At 39.0% G+C, this 22494-nt stretch overlaps 1 protein-coding gene across 1 annotated transcript in view; it reads left to right on the plus strand.

The window, feature by feature from the left end:
* The window catches only part of PDE1C (phosphodiesterase 1C), a 207235-nt gene that overhangs the window by 23517 nt on the left and 161224 nt on the right, over positions 1-22494 (plus strand). The window contains exon 2 of the mRNA XM_058021381.1: positions 6957-7128. Coding sequence (XP_057877364.1) covers positions 6957-7128 — 172 coding nt within the window. The remainder of the gene's footprint in view (positions 1-6956; positions 7129-22494) is intronic.

A 22494-nucleotide genomic window follows, 5' to 3' on the forward strand; every position in this document is an offset into this window, starting at 1 on the left:
GTGGAGAGTTCTCCTTATCTCTTCCACAACCAATCCTCCCTCCGGGGAGACATCTGCTGATAACAGGCTACTGAATGTCACTGCATGACTGATAAGACCTATAGCATCCCATTGTGAGATGCTCTGCCCAGAGGGAAGAGCCAAGCATTCCTACCGGGATATAATCTTGAGATTCTGGAACACCAGCATGGCTTCTCCATTGGATTTCCCAGAGGAACAGCTGCCTCTTCCACTGGATCTTCAGAGGAAGACTACACCCAACACAACCGCACCTGACATGCCAGGAGGACTGCAGCCACAATTCCAATTGGACTGTTACCAACACCCTGACCAACAGGGTGTCAGGTTGTATTCTGACTCTGTCAGTGTTGTTTTGGTTTACTGTATTGTTTATTTTATAATTTTATTTTCTTCCCTATTAAAGAACTGTTATTCCTGCTGCCATATTTTTGCCTGAGAGCCCCTTAATTTCAAATTTATAGCAATTTGGAGGGAGGGGGTTTACATTTTTCCATTTCAGGGGAGGCTCCTGCCTTCCTTAGCAGACACCTGTCTTTCCAAACTAAGACATTTCCCCAGCTTTATTAATTCATACCTGGTTTCACCCAAAAACTTATTACTATTAATAAACTTGAATAAACAAGGTGTTGAGAAGATTTCAGACCATCTGGACAAAAATTCTTATTTACATATATGTAGGATAAATAGGCAGAATTTCCACAGTAAAAATTGCATCAAGTAAAATCTTCTAAGATTTTCACAGTGAGCAAATGCAGAAATGCTCTTTGCTTCTGAATCCTTTCCTTATACCGCATTGGGTCTGGACCATTCCCAGGCAGAGGTTATCTCAATTGTAGCAGGAATATTTCTAGTAATGCAGGTTTAGCATCCCCTGTATTTCTGTTCTGATCATTGCTTTGCTGTTCTCATCACACCTTTGCTCTGTCGTGCATCGGGAATATTATGGTTAGAACAGAGATTTTTCACATTAGCAAGAAAAGAATATTTAATGGAGAGGAAATATGCAATGTACAGTAAATCAGTAAAGTTACCTGTAGAAACTGACCAGCCCACACTAGTGGTATTGCAGAAACAGGGAGTCCTGTAGCTGATGCAACTGCAGAGGCTGCTCTGATGCAATGTAACATTGACTCTGATGGCTGACCAGAGTGAAAGGCTAAATTTAAGACACCAGAAGACTACTTATGAGAAGGATTGCTCAACAGAAAAGCCAATGGGAAAAGTGGAAGGCAACTCAAAATAATGATGGAATTATGGTCATTGGAGCAAAACTAATTCTGCCAAAGAAATACTTCCTCAGCATGGCTGGATGATTTAATGACAAAGCCCATGGAAGGATGGAAGCAATATCTAAACCAGTACAGAAAGTATGGGTGGCTACAAGAATTTTTGCTGCTGCAAAATGAATCACAAATAACTGCCCAGCTTACCAGAAATTCTCAAGTATCAGACTGAGCTCTGAGACCACAGGCCTAGTTGTAAGTGATAGTAGATCATCTCTCAGGCTGGGCAGAAACCTTTCCAAAAAGAAGGGTTGACACATGAGTAGTAAAAGCCTTGCTAAAGGAATTTATATCTGAATATGGGATACCAGAGTAGGTTGAACTAATGAGACAGAGGTGCTCATTTTATAGCAAATATGATCAACAAGCTGTGTAAGTCTTTGGAAATTGAAAGGAAATTACATATGCCATATCACCCACAGCATTCATGAAATGTAGAGAAAACTAATACAATGTTAAAAGAGAAATTAGTAAGAGTATGTGCATCTACTTACCTGAAATGGCCAGAAGCCTTAAACTTGGTTCTGTGAGATGTACAAAATGCTCTACGGTGACCTGTAGGACTCCCAGTGTAAAATCTCTTTGGAGGCACTTAGCTCTGCCAGGAACTTATATCCCAGATAAGACCAACTTATTGGGTAGCACTTGATATAGTGTGTTTTATATATAAAAAAAAGGTTTGAAGAGCAGAGAAAGTATGCACAATGATATCAGAGAATTTCATGGGTTGGAAAGGACCCACTAGGATCATCAAAGTCCAACTCCTGGCCCTGCACAAGACAGTCCCAAGAATCACACTATGTGTCTGACAGCATTCTTGAACTCTGACAGGCTTGATGCTGTGACCACTTCCCTGGGGACCTTGTTCCATGTCCAACCATGATTTGGGTGAAAAACTTTTTCCTGACAGCTAACCTAAACATCCACCTCATACAATTCCCTCAGGTCCTGTCACTGGTAACCAGAGAGAAGAGATCAGTGCTTGCTCCTATGTTTTGTGTTGTGAGGAAGTTATGGACAGCTGTGAGATCTCCCCTTCTTCTAGGCTGAATAAACCAAGTTATCTCAGCTACTCCTCATATGGCTTCCCTCCAAACTCTTCACCCTCTCAGTAGTGATGTGGTATCAGCCCACACCAGCTGAAACACAGGTACATACATGTACAGCCCAGAAAGGAAGCTTTAAATGAGGTATTGTCTAGAAAATCCAGATTAGAACCCAAATAAGAAGGCAAAAAGAGTAGTTGTAATAGAAGACTCATTTTTTAAGGGGATCAGAGGGCCTGATATACAGACTGGACCCAACTCACATGGATGTCTTCTGTCTCCCAGCAGGCAAGGATAAGGGACATCACTGGAAAACTCTCCAGTCTACTAAGACCCTCTGACTATTATCTGTTATTGATTGTTCAAGCCATCAGCAATAAAATAACAGAAGTCTGAGGGCAATGGAAAGAGACTTCAGGACTTCGGGATAATTAGTTGAGGAAACAAGAGCAGAGGCTGTGATTTCCTTGGTCCTTCTCATAACAAGGAATAATATTGATAAGAATGCATCAGGTCAATGTTTGGTTCCAAGCCTAGTGTAATTGGAAAAATTCTGGGTTTTTTGACCATGAGATGATCTCTTCAACACCTGGTCTACTGTCACCTGCTGGGATGCACCTTTCTCAGAAGGGAAGAAGAGTTCTAGCACAGGAGTTAGTAGATCTTGTTGAAAGAGCTTTAAACGAGCATGGAAGGAGGAAAGGGGAAATACCAGACTGGCCAGTGATGAACATTGGGATGGTGTGCCAAAAAGCTGAAGCAACTGTGGACTAATAGAATCCCTCAATCTGCTTCATGAGGTGTTGGCTACACTCTAACATGCATGAAATGTTTCTACACTAATGTACACAGCATGAGGAACAAACAAGGGGAGGCTTTGGCCCAATCCCAGAGATTTGATGTCACTGGCATAACTGAAACCTGCTGGGATGAGTCCTGTAATAGAAGGGTCAGAATGTATGGAGCTCACAGTTGGCACTGGCACAATTGGGGAGATCTGTATAAGAATCAAGGCATAAACAAATAATGTTAATATCATCATGTGAATCTACCAGACCTCCTAGCCAGGATGATGGTACTGATGAATTATTCTTTGATGAACAAAGGGACACTTTCAAGTTAACTGCTCCTGTCCTTATAGTGGATTTCTGTTTGGCCTAAACCAACTCAGAGCTTCACACGGCTGGTCCAGCCCAGGCCAGAAGATTGCTAAAAGCCTGGATCATAACAGGTCCTAAGGAAGCCAACTCAGAAAAACACCCTCTTTGATCTGATGTTTGTCAGCAAAGAGGCTCTAATGAGAAAAGTGATGATTGGCATCCATCTTGGCCACGGTGACCACAAAGTGATTGAAATCTCCACTGACAGGAGGAAAAGTGCCAGCAAAACTTCAACTTGACATGTGGAGAGCAGACTTTGGACTGCTCAGGGAATTAGTATGTAAAATACCCTGGGAAAATGTTTTTGCAGGTGCTGAGGTCAATCAGTGCTCATTACTTTTTAAACATCATCTCCTAAGGGTACAGGAGGTAGGCATTCCCTGTTGGAAGTTGAGCAGGCAAAGGCAGAAGGCTGGCTTGGCTGAACAGGGATCTTGTCTTGGAAATAAGGCAAAGAAAGGAACGTGTATGTCCAGTGGAAGCAAAGTCGGGGGACATGGGAAGAATACAGAGATACTGCTCTCCATTGTAGGAAGAAAATTTGTGTGATCAAAGCTCAATTGGAGCTGAAGCGGGCCAGCAAGTGTAAGACAATAAGAAGAGTTCTAAAATATACATTAATGGCAAAAGACAGTGTAGAAATAACATTGGCCTGTTGAAGGATGAGGGTGGTCATCTCACGGTGACATAGAAAAGGCAGAGGTATTTAATGCATTCTTTGCCTCTGTCTTCAACACAGATGGTGGACCAAGGGGTTCTCAGTGCCCTGAGCTGGAGGACCATGGCTGTGAAAATGTTCCCAGCTGAGCCTGAATTTGTGTGGGACCTGCTGTTTCATTTTGGTCCCTAAAATTCTGTGGGGCCTTCATCCAAGAATCCTCAAAGGTCTAGCTGATGTCGTTGCAAATCTCTTTTGATGGTTTTTAAACAGTCTTGGGAATTTGGTGAGGTCCCAGATGACTGGAAGCTACCAAATGTTGTCCTGATTTTCAAGAAGGGCAAGAAGGAGCACCCTGGAAACTACAGGCCTGCCAGTCTCACTTCAGTGCCTAGTAAATAATTAAAAAGATTATTCTGCGAAGTATTGAGAATCTGGAGGAAGTGCAGTCATTGGTCACAGTCAAGCATAGTTTCGTGAGTGTAAAATCCTGCTTGTTGAATATGACTTCCTTCTACGACAGGGTAACCTACTTAGCTCATCTCAGAAAGCCAGGGGATGTAATCTTTCCAGATTTCAGCAAAGCTTTTGGTACTGTCTCTCACAGGGTCCTTCACAACAAAATGTCCAGCATACAACTAAATAATTATGTTACAAGATGGATAAGCAACTGGCTCACAGGTCAGACACAAAGAGTTATAGGAACAGGGTAACATCAGACTAGTGACCTCTCTAGTGGGGTGTTTCAGGGTTCAATCCTCAGCCCAGTTTTCTTCATTAAGGACTTGGATGCAGAACTTGAGGGAGTATTAACCAAGTTTGCTGATGACCCTAAACTGGGAGGAGCTGTTGACTGCTTGCAGGCTGAGGCCCTGCAGAGAGACCTCAACAAATTAAAGGGCTGAAAAATCAGCAACCATATAAAGTTTAACCAGTCAAATGCCAGATTCTGCACCTGGGACACGGTGTAAGGCTATGATTCTAAATGACATTACTGTTTTAGGGTGTTCCTATTTTGCTGTTAAAATTTTAGGTTAGGAAAATCGGATACACCATTCTTACTTCAAATGAGTAGTGGATAACCAACCAACCGGGCAATAATTAACTTCTGAGAATCCTTTTCTGTATTGGTAATTATTTAAGCACTTGTGCACAAGAATCAGTAATCTTGTACTCTGCCCTATGACAATCATCTTAGCCTGAATTTTGCTATGTTTGTTACTTGTGATAATTTGGTATATAAGGGTAGTAGTTAAATTTCTTGAAATGGTTACATTTCTTGAAATTTCCCTTTTAATGTATAAGCAGGTATGCTTAATAAAAGAAAGAAAAGACTGTTGAGGACTATACCTAGTGCAGATAACCTGGCATGCAAGTTACAGCTTGTGCCAATGGTGTGAGGAAATAGAGAGCCCCAGGCAACAAGACATGATCTGGTGCAGATCATTTACATAAATAAGGGCATGGGGACCTGGGCCATAGTCCAGTGAAGTGAGGATGGTCAGAGTGGCCAGTCACCCAGAGACTCTTGCAAGAGCCAGTGAAGGATGAGAAGACCTCAGAATAAATATCAGTATTTTAATGGGTGCATAGAATGTAAGGGTTAAAACCCCAGGGATTTCTTTTTTGGGATACCTCCCTGGAAGCACCCAGCTTCAGCTGTCATAATGTTGATCACCATGGGAGCCACGGGCGCTATGGGAAACCTGGGGACAAGCTGGTGAGGGAAATCTTCTCTGACTGTGTGATTGTGATGCATGTAGTGAGTCAAGTGGGGTGCTGTCAATTCACCAGGGTTGTCCTCTGCAAAGGGGCTTCAGTCCCAACAATGAAAGTCTTGGATGATTGGAATGTGTCTTCTGATAGTTAGACAGAAAAGTTTGCTAAAGTTTTGTCTAAAGAACAGCCATAACATTACAGGCCCTTGAATAATAACATTCTGTTGATGTTGCATATATTTCTGCTGGTTTTGTGTAGCCATTGCTTGGCTTTGGACTACACGGTGTGAGAGGTTATATTTCTAGCTATTGTAGCTAGAAATACAGCTAGAGGGCTTGGCACAGAATCTCTAGGCTACCTGTAACTCTGGGTCAATACAGTTCTTGCACATTAGGTAGCTGCTCACATTTAAGAGCAAAGAGCATGGAGTTTTCCTGATTACCTGGGAAATTGTCTGAACATAATTATGGAATGGAGAAAGTGGATAAGAATTATTGCTGATCTTCTGTCTTTGTAACATCTAGACTGTGTGAAAAAAAAGATATTTAAGACAATCAGAAAAAAATGCTGCTGGTTCCTGTCCACAGCAGCAGATATTGCTGCTTCCAACAGGATTGTTTTCATAATTAATTTTCTTGACCCATGGGATAACAGCTCTTCTGAGTGGTTTCATCTTGTGTATTTAGTGTGTATTGCATCAAAAAGTAACCCTTAATCCATGTATTAGGTCCACTGGATAATTGATATGAAAGCTGGGAAAATATCAGAAAATTTTATCTAATTAAAATCAGTTGCTGACTTCAGACACACCAGGACAACCCAGGACAGGTGTGAAAGACTCATGTTATCTAATAAAATATATTTATGGGAAGCATTACATTTCTGCATTTGGAATGACCCTAATGTTTGTGCTTATTTCCGCTTTGAACTTTTATTTAGGTTTTCATGCTTATTTCCAAACTGTGGTTATGCAAAGGTAAAATGATAGCAGACCACCTTTATTTTTCAGAATTTTGACATGCTGGGCAATAAGCCTATGAATTTATTTTCCTTCTCATTGTTTTTTCAGGGTCTAAATCACAAAACTGCTTGTGGAACGCCATTATCGGTGGGCTGACCAGCAACCTCAAGGAAAGGCCAAAGCGGACCATTATCAATGACCTGAGGCCTCCTGAAGAAATTTTAGCAGATGAACTACTGCCAGTGGACAACCCTGAGGCATTGGTGAAAGCATCTTTCAGGTCTGACTGATATGAATTTACTGCATTTATCTTTGAGAGGCTATCTGTTTAAGATTAAATCTGTGATGTGAGTTTGGTGACAGAAATTGATACGGAAAGATTCTGTAATGCTGCATATCTTCATACTGAAAAAGAGTGTAAAAATAAATCCATAAATAATAGTGACTGGATTGGCCTTTAATTTCTTACACTTCATTAGCCTCCCCAAAAGATTATTTACTAGGCAGAAAGTCTGTAACTAGTCAAAAAATCAACAAAGACAGCTCATTATACGATGATGTCTTTGAAAGTTGGTACTGTTTCATTTGCAAGGGATTAAATGATGAAAAATTGCACTTTAGGTCATATGATGTGCTTCATTGATGCAAGGGTGAGTTACATCTTTTCCTATTGATGTAATATCTTGAGAACTGCCTAGCATTAATATATGAAGGGGAAGAACTCTGACCAGGGTCTTGCAAAATAGTGATTTCTGCTGTTGCAGAGTGATATATCTATATATAGATCGATATCTATATATTCTTGTGTTTCCCACTCTTTTATTTAATGCTGTCAATGTACAGTTACCATTTTTTTCTTGGAAACATGTTTTCTGAAAAACTGTCTCTCAAAGTGAGGTAGAGAATCCATAGGGCATACAATGGATTTTTGACTGAAATTTGAAAATTGGTGTGAAATTGGTGTGCCGAGAAAAAGCAAAGTGAGTGGCAGAATTGATTTTTCAAAATGTTTTTTCAGCTTATTTTTTTGTTGTTCAAAATTTGTGCTCTGCTTTTCTTTTGTATTAAACATACCTGTGTTTAAAATAATGTTCCTTGATTTGGATAAATTTCTCTGACTGCAGTGATTTTGATTATACCTGAGTCTGTGAAACTTATTTCACTCTTCATATGATTATTTTGAAGAAAATTGATTAAGTCTTTAAATTAGTTAGTTATTTCAGGTATTTGTTCATGCTGATTGATGTTTAAAAGCATAATACCATAAAGTGAGTTTATGCCAGTCTGTATTAATAACCCTGTAATTTCATAGTGGATTTTCAGTCTTTAATATTCACAATTAAATGATAAAGGACAAGGATTTCTGAACCTTACCATCCTTTTATGATGGCCTATGGTATTTAATGACTTAAAAGCTTTGTACCTCTGATATTTTAAATCTATAATTTCAAGAGATCTAAGTATTTGTCAGCTTTTACTTTGGATAACAATATATGAGTAGCAACATTCCTTACATTGCTATTGTCAAGATAATTTGAAACATTTAATGCAGCAAAATAGTGTGACAGCATTCTGAATAGTACAGCACAATAAGGACTGATGAGTTGGAAAATGTTATTTAACAAAACAGTTTTGCTAGTACAGTTTAAAAGGCTTTATAAACATCACAGAATCTTTGTATTGTATCAATATAGGTATTACTGTGTAATGTGGCATTTTGAGGGACTTTATAGATGGAAATCCAAACAAAACTATTGTTACAAAATAAATAGTAAATGCCTAGTTTTCCAAAGAATCAAAGCCCTGCGTGTGCTTAATAGTTTTGTGGAGGAGTGGGAGGTAAGAGAGTTGTCTTGGTTTGTAAAAAAGGTGTCGGTCAAGGAAGGCAGGAACCTCCCTTGGAATGGAGAATATGACCCCCTTCCATTCAAATTATTATAACTTTGAAATTAAGGGGCTTTCATGCAAAGATATGGGAAAAGGAATAACAGTTCTTTACGAATATGTAATAAGAGGGCAAACAACAACAACAATGGCAGCAACAACTAACAAAAACAGAAACCCAAATAAAAATCTTCTCTCAGCTGTCAAACACTTTCCCCTTTGTTGTGATCTGGCTTAAACTCAGAAAAGCAGAGAAAACACTGTGTATAAACCAAATAAATAAACGTCTGTGTATAAACCAGAAATAACTTGGAAGGTTCAAAATATACCCAAAAATGAGATTAAAGCCAAATGACGTTAGATGCTGGTACCAAAAAAATTTATATATTTTATTTAATAGTTCAAGAGGCAAAGAGAAAGAAAGAGAAAAGAAAGAGATAGAGAAAGAAGTGTGCATAGGGACCAGGGAGATGGGGAGAGCGACAGGGCTTAGGTAGAAGCATGTCACCCATCCAAGGATCCCTACATTGTTCCCCTCTGTCATAGACATATATTATTAGCTTTTTGCAAATATTAAAATGGATGCTATATGTATAATGCTAAAGTAACTTTGCTATAAAAATATAGTCTTTATTTTTGTTAGATATAGTAGTGAAATAGCTGATGTAAATATACTTGTGTTAAAATGCCTGCTTGGTTGGGATAACATCCAATGAACATTTGATGAGGACCCCTGCTCCTGATGTGCCAACTATCAGCACTCACCATCTGAAGACAGTATGGACCAAAACCCAAAAACTAGAGGTGATGATAAGAATGGACTAAAACCACAATGAAGAAATGTGCATGCTCCAAAAAGGCAGACCTGAGGAGGGACCACACTAAACAGTTCTTGGAACATGTAAACTAGTTTGGGGGAAAGTTTAAATATGCATAATTGTTTATGAATATGCAACTGGCTGATGCAATAGAAATTGTATATAAATGGTGTTTCCAAAATAGCAGGTGTGCTCTTGGCTGCCTGCCAAGAAGCACCCAACCGTATTGGTCTCTATGTATTAGGTGTTTTAGTAATGATATTAATAGTAATTCCCGGCATACTTCAGTGTGTGTAGCAAATGATGAACAAAACAATCAGAGAAGTTTTTGTCATACAAGAGAGAAAATTAGGAAGTAGAAGCACAGAGAGTGTTCGAAATCTCACAGAAGTGACGGATGAAAGTATAGAAATAGAAGAAAATTTTGAGTTAAGACCCTAGAATCAACAAGAGTTTTTTGAACAATGACTTGTAACTATTGTCAGACGTGATTCATATCTTTTTCACTGGCTGAGCCTTCACAGCATTAAGTTGCTGTGCTGTAACATAGCAATGCTTAGTGTCAGCAAGAACAAGCCTCAAGCAGATAGAAAGCAACAATGCTATAGTAAAGCTATGAAATGCAAGAAGTAAACGACACAGCTATGAAGGTTTCCTTTTAAGTCAACAGAGATGGGGAATTGTGGGAATCCATAAAAATCAGAAGGTTTTAGGAAGGTGGTAAAAAGACAGGCCTCAGACAGCAGATTTGTGAACAGTGCTAAGGCAGCAGAAAAGTTTTCTAAGCTGTAGGAACGACATGGGAAATAGAACAGTAAGAGTTATGTAGATAGGCCTTCTAAATTGCAACAAGTTTATTTAGTGTATATTTTAGAAGGTTAATTATGAATAGAGCTCTGTGCTATAAACAAGTAATTGTGTTAGAGAATAGGCCATTATTGTTTTAACCAGAATTATGTGTGCTTCAGATTATTGGATAGAACTACTGTCAATATACTTTTGTCCTATGTGATTGGCTGAAACTTAGACTGAGACTGTTTTATGGTATGTTGTAAGACTTAAGTTTTTTTGGCTTTCTGCTGAACCAGCGAGCTGTTAGCATCTTTCCTCTCCATTGTCATAACAATGTAATGGGGTCTGATGCTGGAAAAATAAAAGCTCAAGATGCTGATTCCAGTTGCCCCGTCCTGTTCGTGTCTGTATATAAACTGCCAGCGTAACACGTATATCTTTGCTTTATTGTCTTTGTTTCCCATTGTCCTTGATTAAACTTTTAAATTTTACCAGGAGAATGAACCTTGTTTTTCACACCTCCATCTGGTCTTGGTGGTGAAGATTCCCCACTGTGGCTGCACCGCGCCACACTGCACCACAGGCTGCCACACACTGAAGAATATAGAATTCAGTGGATTAATATACACTTTGGGCTAGTTTGGAATGCCAAGTCCCTTGTAACACTGAGGGTCTGTTGCATGAAAAACAGAGCAGTGGCAGAGAAGTGGAAGGGCTGGGCAGTGGCAGCTGGGTTCCCAAACACAGCTGGGAAAGGTGATTTGTGGAAAAACGCAACTTGTGGAAGTTATAAAGTAGGTGTGTAATTATTCAGCACTGTGAAAAACACCATTCACTTGTGTTAAAATTTTAGAAGTTTAATAGTAATAAAATAATAATAAAGATTAAGGCAATAAGAAATTGGACAATCAAACTTAGAACAATAAAAGACAACAAAAAGCAAAGAATTACGTCCAGGTGCTTTTTGCACTCTGCCACAAAAGCAGGCTTTGCTAACAAAGGATTAACCCTTAAAAGCAATAGCCTGTTGCATATTCATATATCTCATACATGTTCCAAACAAAGGCTTTTTTCTGCTTAATTTCTGCTCCCCCGCCCCATCTTATAAATCAATGTCTTGGTTCTTCGCAATCTGGGAGAAGTCTGGATTTTCCCAATAAGGATGCAGTAATTCTTCTCTTAGGATCTTGGTGTCCTGGTGTTGTTATCTCCATGCAAAGAATTTCTTGCTTATCTTATCCATTCCTTGAGCTAGTTACAAAAACTATCTTACATCACAAGTTTGAGCTTACCAATTTAAGGTTAATTTCCCTTTTTCAATAGTTCGTGTGTTTTTCATATCAACTACTGCATACTATCCTATCAACTACTGCCTTTTCTCCTCTTTTTTTTTTTTTTCCTGTACCCATCTTACTGGTTTTCTGTCCTATTTTTCAAGATCTTATCTACTTGTCCCCTGCCTCTGTTTCTCACTTTCTCTGAATACCACCTTCTTCTGACTACACACACAAAAGCTCTTTTTTCTCACAATATTATTCAATACAATACATCTCCCTCCAACGAGATAAAGTGAAGCTTAAAATAAACAATCTACATTACCTATACTTTGATTCATCTACATTTACTGACTTTTATTTCTCATTCACTTTCATGCATTCTTTCACACCCTCAGGACCTGAAGTGGACCCCTGTTGCCAGAGAATCTCTGGTCCATGTGGTCCCCCCTCACCTTGGGGTTGGCCTCTGGGCTTCAGTACTCCTGGGCTTCTGGCAAGGGCCCTGAATCTGGTTGCCTCTGGTGCCTGCTCACCTGTGAGGCTAATTTGTGTGTAACTCACACTCTTTCACCACAGTCCCCCATACTCCCCAGGGGAACAATGGACTGTTTGCGGGTCACATACACCTTTTTCCACAGCCCCCCCTCCGCCCCCACCTGCCTGGGAAGCTGCGGCTGATTCTGTGTGTGACTCACTCTCACACACAGCAAGACAACAATAAGGTACCTTTTACTTTCAAATCACCTCTTACAATCTCAGATGTTACTGGCCAGCCCCAAATGTTTTTGGGTATCCCTCAGTCCAGCTCTGTTGTCCAACCCCAGATGCTCTTGGGCATTTTCATCCCTCAATCCAGCTGCGTTGTCCAACTCCAGATGCTCTTGGGCATATCCTCAATCCAGCAGAATTTTGCTCAACCCTGGATGCTCTTCAACATATTAATCCCTCAACCCAGCAGGTTTAATCCTGGATGCTCTCAGGATTCCCATCCCTCAACCCAGCAGAATTTTTAGGGGCCCCTCCCTTTTGTCCTACTTACCCGGTGGATTGAGCTAGGAAACTCTTCTACTCCCTTCCTCCAAGGGGTCCAACCCCTGGGACCCAGTCCCAGTTACCCTGAAGGATTCTCTCACTCCTTTTATCTCTCACTTCATCTCTTTACTGGCTGTTTTTCTCTCAAAAAGACTGAAACACAATATGGGAGACCTGCACTCAATTAGCAGGTCTGGAATGAGAGGTCTAGCCACCTCTCATTCACACACATACTCATCCCCCTGCTCCGTACCTGCCCCCTGAAAAAGAACTTACCAATCCTTTTTTCTTTTATGGGTTTTCATGCACACTACAAGTCTTACTGTAGTTTTAGGGAGCCTTTTCCCTTTTCTTTGTTTTATTGTCTCTTTTTGTCCACTGGTTGGAACCTGCATCTGCCCAATCATGCCAGAAGAAACAGAGCGAGGCTGCCTAACTTGGCAAGGTACGCCTTCCTCACTTGGAATCCTTTGAGGCCCTGGCAGAGAGGTGTTAATTTCTGGGCTTCAGCACAAAACTATGAAAAAAGCAAATCACTTGTGTTACAATTTTAGAAGTTTAATAGTAATAAAATATTACTATTATATAAAAATAGGAATAAAAACAGAAAAATAGCTATACAAATTAATATAAAAATAAAAAATAGTAATACAAATTATAAAAATAGTAATACAAATTAGAGCAATAAGAATTTGGGCAATCAGATTTAGGATAATAAAGGACAATAAAAATGCAAAGAATTATGAACGTTCGGATGCTTTCCTCAAAAAAGCACGTCCACTAACAAAGGATTAACCCTTAAAAGCAATAGCCTGTTGCACATTCATATGTCTCATACATGGTACAAACATTCTTTTCAAACTATGGATTTTTGTGTTTATTGTCAACTTCCCTGCCCTTCGTCTTGTAAATCATGGTTTGTTTGGCTCTGTGGTGTCTGTAAGGAGGCAGAAGGAGCCTGGTTCTTCCCGATAAGGAGGCAATAATTCTTCTCTTTGGTATTTTAGTGCCTTGTTGCTGTTATCACTATGCAAAGAATTTCTTGATTATCTTATCCATTCCTTGAGCTAGTTAGAAAAAGTATTTTACATCACATAGTTTGTTTTTTTTTTTTAATATTATGTTGTAGTCTAAAACTGTATTTAACACACTACTTAAAAGGATTAATGCAGCATAACTTTCCAACACAACACACATAATATTCATTTTAATATTTGCGAAAAGCCAATCATATATACGTATTTTTCAAAACATCTTATGTTTTGCTAAGGTCTATAGTGTAACACGTTCATCACACCACTATTTCTATAAGTGATAGATAGATATCATATTCATTACACTACTATTTCTATTAGCGATTGCATACTTAAACTGATAGATTATGTTATATTAACAAGCTAAAAGGAGTTATAATTCATACTGTATCTAAATACTTATGATCAATAACAACATGCAAAAGCTAATATATAAATGTGAAAGCCAATATTATATGGTCATTTTTACCTTACTGCATCTGATTCACTGCTGTTAAAGCAGTACATAAATCCTTTCATGCACAGTGTCTTGGGGTGATTTTATGATGATATTTTATTCCCTAATCATCTGCTTTGTGCCCGGAAATGTCTGCTGTAGCTTGAAGATGGACCCGGGGGTAGGGAGCCCTGGGGGCTATGGCAGGGCTTTTGTTCCAAGCATCCTTCTCCAGGGTGCTCTGGTCAACCAGGATGTTGCATTGTTCCTTTTGTTGGATTAGCTTTTCTTGCTAGCTTGAAGCAAGTTTTCCTTTTTTTCCTTCCCCCAGCCTGGAGGCTGTAGAGGCTGTACCAGGAATCCTCTCTGCTTGCTTTTTTTTTTTTTTTTTCTTGTTGGGCCAGGGAGCTGGCGAGGCGCTGTCATGAATCTGAGACCTTGGAGAAGCTGAACCAATATAAGAAAGAACACGAAAACCCACCAGCTTCCCTGGCTTTGAGGAGACTAATGCCAAAAAGGTTCGCATCTATTCTGAGGATCTGCATGAACTCCTGTTCCTGCCCTTCCCTGAGACAAATGGGGGCAGCTGCCATCTTTGCCTCCTGGCCATGTGGTCTGCTGTGGGAGGGTGGGGTTAAGGTTTTGAAATGTTAATATCCAGCATAGAAATAACTGCTCACTTTCAAAATTTTAAAGGTTTATTAAACCTTAACAAAAAAATTAAACAAAGGACTGAATAAGGAAAAATTACAGTGCTGGAAGCCCTCCCTGTGACTACCAGCCAGGTGGCTCATTCACAGAATGGTTGCATTTCCATTCACAAAATGGAAATGCATTTAAACATAAAAGAAGGAATGTGGTTATTTCAACGCTTTCATGTTTAGCTTTCCTGCATTAATAATCCATTGTAATCCAGATGTAAAGCAAAAAAAAAAATCAAACAAAATCAGTCTTCTCTTTACATCTGAAAAACATGTGGTGCATGATCGTTTAATAATTTAGAAGCGTTCTGATGGTCTTTATTTTTCTTGTATAATTATTTTACTATCGTTTTTCTGAAAGAGATTGTCATATATATTTGTTTGCAGTAATGCACTGAATTAGCAGTGCACAAGTAATTTTGTGTCCTGACTGGTTATACAACTGCAGTGCTTAAAGTACAGATTTTAAAATCCCTTCTCACTGGCATTTAGTCTGTTTGTCTATTAAAGACAGCAGAGGTCCAAGTTTGAATTATATTTGAAAATACAGAGGAATTGTAGTGGTTTATCCCTTTTTTTACAAGGGAAAAATGTAATTGGAGACATGGAAGTGATTAGCTGCTTGATCCACTCTTAATGTAACCAATCTGACACATCATTTCCTTTGCACAAACATACAAGTTTGATGTAGAGGCTGCATGCTCTAATTCCAGAAACATAATACCAAATTATAGACTTTTGCACGTAGCAAATCTGTTCTAAGCAGTATTCTGCTCATTGTCTGTAGGAGAATTGATTATAGGACATTAGGAATGAGGCTGCACTGAGCCTCATCCTTAATGGGGTGCAGCTGTGTAAGACAGGTGAACAGCGTTGGAGAAAAAGATGCATGGAATGCTGAGGTGCCTTGACCAATCACAAAAGAGTAAAAGGATACACAGCTGTTATGCACATGAGAGGCAGGGTTTAAAAGGTTGTACTAGGCAATACTGAAGTGCTGATGCTTGAAGCTATTCTCGGTGTCAGTCGTGTGTCCTCCATCAATTGCACTTTCAGGCAATAAAGGGGAAAAGGAACAGATCTTCACAACCATACGTGCTCAGTGGGTTTTCCTTATGGGCAATGAAAGGATGCACCTTAGTATTTTTAAGGTTTTCTATTTGTGCGGTTTTCTAGCCAACTTGTAATTTCAGTCATGCTAAAGCATCTTTTTAACTTCTCTGGGAATGTAAAGGCATTTACCTGGGCACATATTGCACACCTTGGAACATGGTGCTTGGTGCAAGAGTGAAAGACCTGTGATATAAATGAGCATCAGACTGGCAAATTTACAGATGAGGGATATTTTGGAGTTGCATTTATGACTGGATTGCTCTAAAGTTTAGAGCTCACGTTTAAAATTGGAAATAATGATTACAGTGTAAAACAATTGCAATTACGAAAATGAAGGCTCTTGTCCAACTGGCTTACCAATGACAGAGTTCTATGGTGAAGTTTTTAAAGCTATTAGAAATGCCTCTGCCCAAATTAAGGCGCAAATGAAACCATATGCCAAAGTCAATAGTATGGATTTTATTTGAGTAGGTGGTATACTTGTTTTCTCATGTTATGTTTCAGATATGTTTCCTCAGCTATGAAATAAATAACTGATCATTTAAAAGCAAGACATGCACATGTGTTTTATAATCTGAGATGTGCAGTTATAGGACAGGAAGTTCCATACTGCTGGGTAGCAGTATACGGACAAAACACAGCATATATTTGCAGTAATTGTTGGTTCTATGCCTCATGGGAGTCCAGTTTGGCTAGCTCTGGACCCCATTAGTACCAACAAGGACAAAAGCAAAAGACGAGAAGCGCTCTTTCTCCTTGGGAACAAAAGTCCCACAGTTTTATTGTGGAACCCATCCAAGGACGTCCAAGAAAAGAAAGAGAAAGAATGGCTCATGGAAGGAGACTTTAAACCCAGGGAAGGGGGGCAGAGGAGAGGGACCACAGCCAATGGCATACAACTGATGGGAGGGGTGAGGGGAGGAAGTTACCTGGGTGAAGATCACCACCACAAGACTCAGAAGAGAGGGGAGAGAATGGAACAAACCATGTGCTACAAACAAACTTATTCAGTGCAAAATACCAAACCACCCAGTGGAAAATAATAACTAAAGAAACTACTCAGTGCAATACAACAAGTAATAGTTCAGCTAACTTTATGACTAGAAAACATCCTTTCAACAAGTACAGTCTGGGATTCAGAAAGGAAAAAAAGACTGTCAGTGCAGAGTGAAGTATTTTCAATGTAAAATTATGTGCAAATGGTTTTCCTTTGGTGGCAGGGCTACAAGAATATGCAAGTGTACTTGAAGAGCTCTGTAGGCATTTACTATTTTCCTGATAATTTATTCTGGAAAAAGAAACAAAACCCAGTTAAGCCAAAACATCATCTAAGAGGATCCTATAATATACTTATCTTTATCAAGTGTGTATAAGTGAAGAAAGGACTGTTTCATCTCAAAAGAAGAGTCCTCTAAGCTGCAGATGTTTTTAAACAATTAATATAAGTGGCAGTTCTTGCCTTTGAAGAGAATGTTCCAATTTAAGTCCTCTTCTATTTTCTTCTTTCTCACACAGTAAATTCACTGTATCATGTAAGTCTTACTCTCATGTTTTTCTATGCTTTGGACAGACAATGCAGCATTCATCTTGGATGCACCAAATAAGGCTCATGTGTCATACCTCGTTAGCACAGGTATTATCTCACAAATTCCATACTCTATATGTGCAGGTTCCATGGGAATCATATGGATAGCTAGGGTTTGACTACTTGATGTTGACAATGAGACAGTATTAAAAGAAAGCTGTAATGAAACTTCTCTAATAAGTTACTTCACATGGTAATGCATTTCTGAACAAGTGAGTATTGGTTAAAAAGACAAGTAATTAGGATAGTGTATAACAAAAGTCCCTGTATGGGACTTTGTTGCACATATGCCTGTTAGCAGCTACACATCAGGTAATCCCAGCAGAGCATGAACTTACACAGTTGATTTTTATACTTTTTTTAACCCACAAAAACTTGGTTTTGTTAATTCATCAAGATTTTGATACTTTTAGAACTTAGGATCTCTAAATTGCGTAGGTTTTTGAGCTAACAAGAGCAAGTTTAATCTACAAATATTTACCTTCAACAACCTAGTTATATTATCTACAACACATTTCACGATATTCAATTTAATTATGAAACATCTGTGATGGAGGCTGCATAAAATCTCGCCTTAAAGACAGTTTTACAAAAACAGGACCAGTTTAGGAATATTGATGATGATATTTTGAACATGTCAATGATGTTTTGCTAACTGAAGGAGACATACAAGACCATATTGCGAAATATCATTCACAAAGATATTTTTAAGTGTAGAAAGGTGAAATCATTCTGTACTTTCTGAGCAACTTCAAGTAGTGTCTGTGGGTGTGGTGTTTCACTCTGGCTGAAGACCAGGTGCCCATCAAAGCCATTTTAACATTCCCCTCCTCAATGGAGCAGGAGAGAGACAATATAACAAAAGATTCATGAGCTGAGATAAGGATAGGGAGGGATCAGTCATTGATAGCTGTGATGAACAAAACAGACCCAACTGAACAAATTAATTTTATTTATTACGATTCAAAATCAGAGCATGAGAATAAGAAGAAAAACAAATCTTAAAACCAGCTTTCTCCCAGGCCTCCCTCCTTCCTGGTCTTAACTTTATGCCCAATTCTCTATGTCCTCCTCCACAGCACTGCACATGGGGAAAGTTTTGAGCAGCTTCTCAAAGAAGCTACTCCTATAGAACCCCCACTACGACAGCTTTGCCACATGAACTCAATAGAGTGGATCTAGTCAGTTTTTAAATATGTGTTAAAAGCAATCTCACCTCCTGTAAATGATAGGGAAGTTTATTTAGTTTGCCTAAATGGTGAATACATAATGCAGTTACTGGTAAAACATAAATGCAATATAGTTTCTTGGAAAATGCAGAATGAAAATAGCTTTGCTGCTATTTCATTGCAAGTTCTTTTGACCTATGAATCAATCCCTTCAGACAGCTCTAGAGTACGTAATTGGAATTAAGCTTTTTCACTTTTCCTTTAGTCCCATTTAGAGATAAAGGTATTTTACACACACACACACATATATACATACATACACACACACACATAGAAGTATAGTAAAATTTTTATGAGTATGCTTCAATCTTGAGTCTGTTATAGATGAGTAATGAAATGGTTCGCTCTCACAATTAAGGGGTGAACATTATGTGTATGTTAAGAGAAGTTTTGTAGATGTATGGTTATGTTATTGTAATATGCCTTCCCCTTGCATTGTTATGCCTTGGTAGTTGGGGCATTTGGGGTGGGTTGGCTTGTTACTATGGTAATTCCTGACCTGCATTTAAGATGTAAGAAAGTGATCTCCACCCTGGATGGCAAGGAAGGAGTAAACTGATAAGACTTTAGGAGGGAATAGAAGTATAAAAGGTGGAGCATCCATTTTGTGGACAAGCACGTGGTGGTATAATCCGTGCTCCCCGCGCTGCAATTTTTCCTTGCTTAGTGCTTTTGTTGTAGTTTTAATAAAGCTTTTATTAAAATCTTATAGGTTTAATACAGCTTTGAAATTTTAAAAGTGAGCAGTCATTTCTTACAAGTTTATTAAAAAATTTGATCTGATTTTGGGAGCAAAGCTTGGGTCAAACAACATCTGTCTGGCCTTATATAATATTAGTTGAAAACAAAATGCTTTATATATTTATCCACTATAAGATGTGAGGGTTTAAAATCAGCTGCAGAGTACATGAACCAGAATGAGTGGAATTACAGTAAAGATGTTCTGTGGTAACTCTAGTAATATAGGAGATAGTTGTACCCATTTAGCAGTGCAATTCTTCTTTCTTAAAAAAGATGCTGTTGCCTCATAATGAGAGGAATCCTAGTTATGTAATGGTCCAATATTTTGAAGCTTGTGGCATATGTCTGCTAGTGCAAATACTTAATTTACAAGCAATACTTGGTGGGAGAGTGTTGGTACATCTGTGTGTAGTGGACAGCATTGGCAGCACCCTGCTTCTTTGACAGAGAATTAGGCTGTTTACCTTTACACCTGTTTTGTCTGAGACATTTTTAGAGGAAACACATTTCAAAGTGTAGTGCTGTGCTTGCATATGCTAGAGATACACGTTATGGCTTTTCCTTCCTTTGTGAAGAGAAGCAGGTGGCAGTGCAAAGTATAGTGCTGTGCATAGGGTAGGTGTGTAAGCAGGAGGTAATGTGGCAATGGGCCTTCTGCTTGCATGCTCCACCCCAAAGTGTATTCCTGTTCCCTTGAGCTTCTGATGCACTGCTCCATCGACATCCTTTGCTGCTCTCTCAGATCTCCTCTGTAAACCTCATGTCTCTCATACATACTCTTCCAGACTCCTTCACAGAGTGGAAATCTTCTCAGCATTCTCCTCCCACAAGGCAGAAGGGGTGTGATAATACAGATGATAGTTGCTAAATGCAGACTTGCCCTGGGAGTCATCATCTCACCTGCCTCTGCAACTCCATGTCTGGCATCCCCTTCTTCTTCCCCTCTTCCAGAGTCTCACACTTCTCATCTCAAAAATTTTGTCCTCTTGCAGCTCTAGCTTCTGGCACAGATTTCCAATACTTATCTAGCAGCTGTACTTATAAAAAAAATCATTCAGTGAAGACCCCAGTAGCTTAAAAGAGCGGACCAGAAAGAGAAAATGGACCACTGCAGACTTTCTCAGGCCCTTGTTTTCCATTTGAAAAAGACTGTGGTGATAGATGTGTCAGACTCTGAAGGGGAACATTGCTGCAACGGAAGAAGGTGCTTCCGAAGTAGGAGGCAACTGAAGCCTGCCTTGGCAGCATCTGGAGGGGGCTAAGGGAAAAGATTATGAGCAAAGGAGTATCTGTTACAAGGTGTATCTCAGTAAGGAGACCTCTGTGGCACTGTGTTTATCATAGGGTTGTGTTTACCACAGGGACACTTACTGTTTTGTTTCCAGTCTTTATGCTTTTAGAGGACTAGGAAACCAATGGTACTTTGGTTTACATTTTACATTTTGATTTCTTGTTTTTTCTTTCATATTGTCTGCCTAAAGAAAGTGAAGTCTAGGTTTAATCAAGGGCTGTTTTTCTCCTGGAGGCTGATGTAACTCTTCTTAAACACAGATGTTGTGGTTTAACTCTAGTCAACTATCAAGTGATACACAGCTGCTCACTCACACCCCCACTCGCAGGATCACAGAGAGAATTGTAAAGGTAATAGCTAGAAAACAGGTGGGTTGAGACAAAGATAGATTAATAGGGAAAGCAAAAGCCATGCACACAAGTAAAGAAAAAACCAAAAGGATTAGTTCACTGCTTCCCATGGGCAGGCAGACATTTACATTTAGCTCTTTCCAGGAGCTAATGGTGTATAACCGTTATTAGGAAAGACAAATGCCGTCACTCTAAACATTCCTCCTTCCTTCTTCCTTCCAACTTTATATACTGAGCATGATGTCATATGGTATTCAACATCCCTTTGGTCAGTTTGGGTCACCTATCCTGCTGTGTCATGTCCCAAACTGCCATGAACCCACATCTTCCTTGCCATCTCTATATTATCAACACTGTATTCAGCACCACTATGAAAACAATTAATTTTACCCCATCCAAAAACAGCACAAGAGACCAAAAGGATTTTGTTGCAGCTTTTGCATTAGCATTCATGTGTCAAGATTTGAAAATGTGTAACCACACACTAGGCTCTAGGGTTTGAGAGCAGAAAAATGTTTGTCTGAAAACCAAGTTTCCTTTACAGTGCAGGAATCCATTTGTCTTTTGACTGTCATGGGATCTGCAAAGCCAGAAACTTGCTGACTAGATTTCTTCACCCTTACACTGAAGACCTTATTTCAGGGAGCCTATTTGTGAAATGAGCACTACTGCTCACATAGGATGCTCAGAGAGTGATGTTCTGTTCAGTAGAGGAGACAGGACCATCACTTCTGAGGCTCCTTGAGCTATTGCTTTATTTGTAAAGAAGCACTTTCATTCCCATTTGCTATTTTCTTTGTGGAATTTATTTATTAAATGTGAAACAAGGGATGCTTTGTGGAAAACAGATTAACATGGAATATATTTATCTTCCTATCATCCTTGAGAATCCATTTCTCTTAGTATTACAATTTGTTGTCTTCTCTGGCTGAAATATGGTATTATTATATTTATGATTAATATTTATTATATTATTATATTAAGTGCTAAAATTATATACCCTTAAATAAAATTTACATTGAATGTCTTAATATCTGCTGTTTTTTACTCAGGAAAACCAGATGTACCTTCTTAAAAAACCGTATGGTTGCAGATGACTTCACTTATTCCTAAATAGAGTTAAGTAAGCTTTCAACCTAAAGTTTTGTCTAAGTTAATAGCACTTCTCTAAAATAAAATATTTTCATGTCAGCAAGAATGAACAGGAGATAAAGAACACTATGCCCAAATGAAATCATAATGTTGGTTTTCAGGTAGGCATACTGAATTTGGTAAAATTAGAAACATTCCTGCATAACTGGGTTAGTATCTTTCTTATTACTTCTGCATCACCTGCTATGCCAACACAATGGCAACACAATAG

The sequence above is a fragment of the Melospiza georgiana genome, chromosome 1, assembly GCF_028018845.1.
Source record: "Melospiza georgiana isolate bMelGeo1 chromosome 1, bMelGeo1.pri, whole genome shotgun sequence".
NCBI lineage: Eukaryota > Metazoa > Chordata > Aves > Passeriformes > Passerellidae > Melospiza > Melospiza georgiana.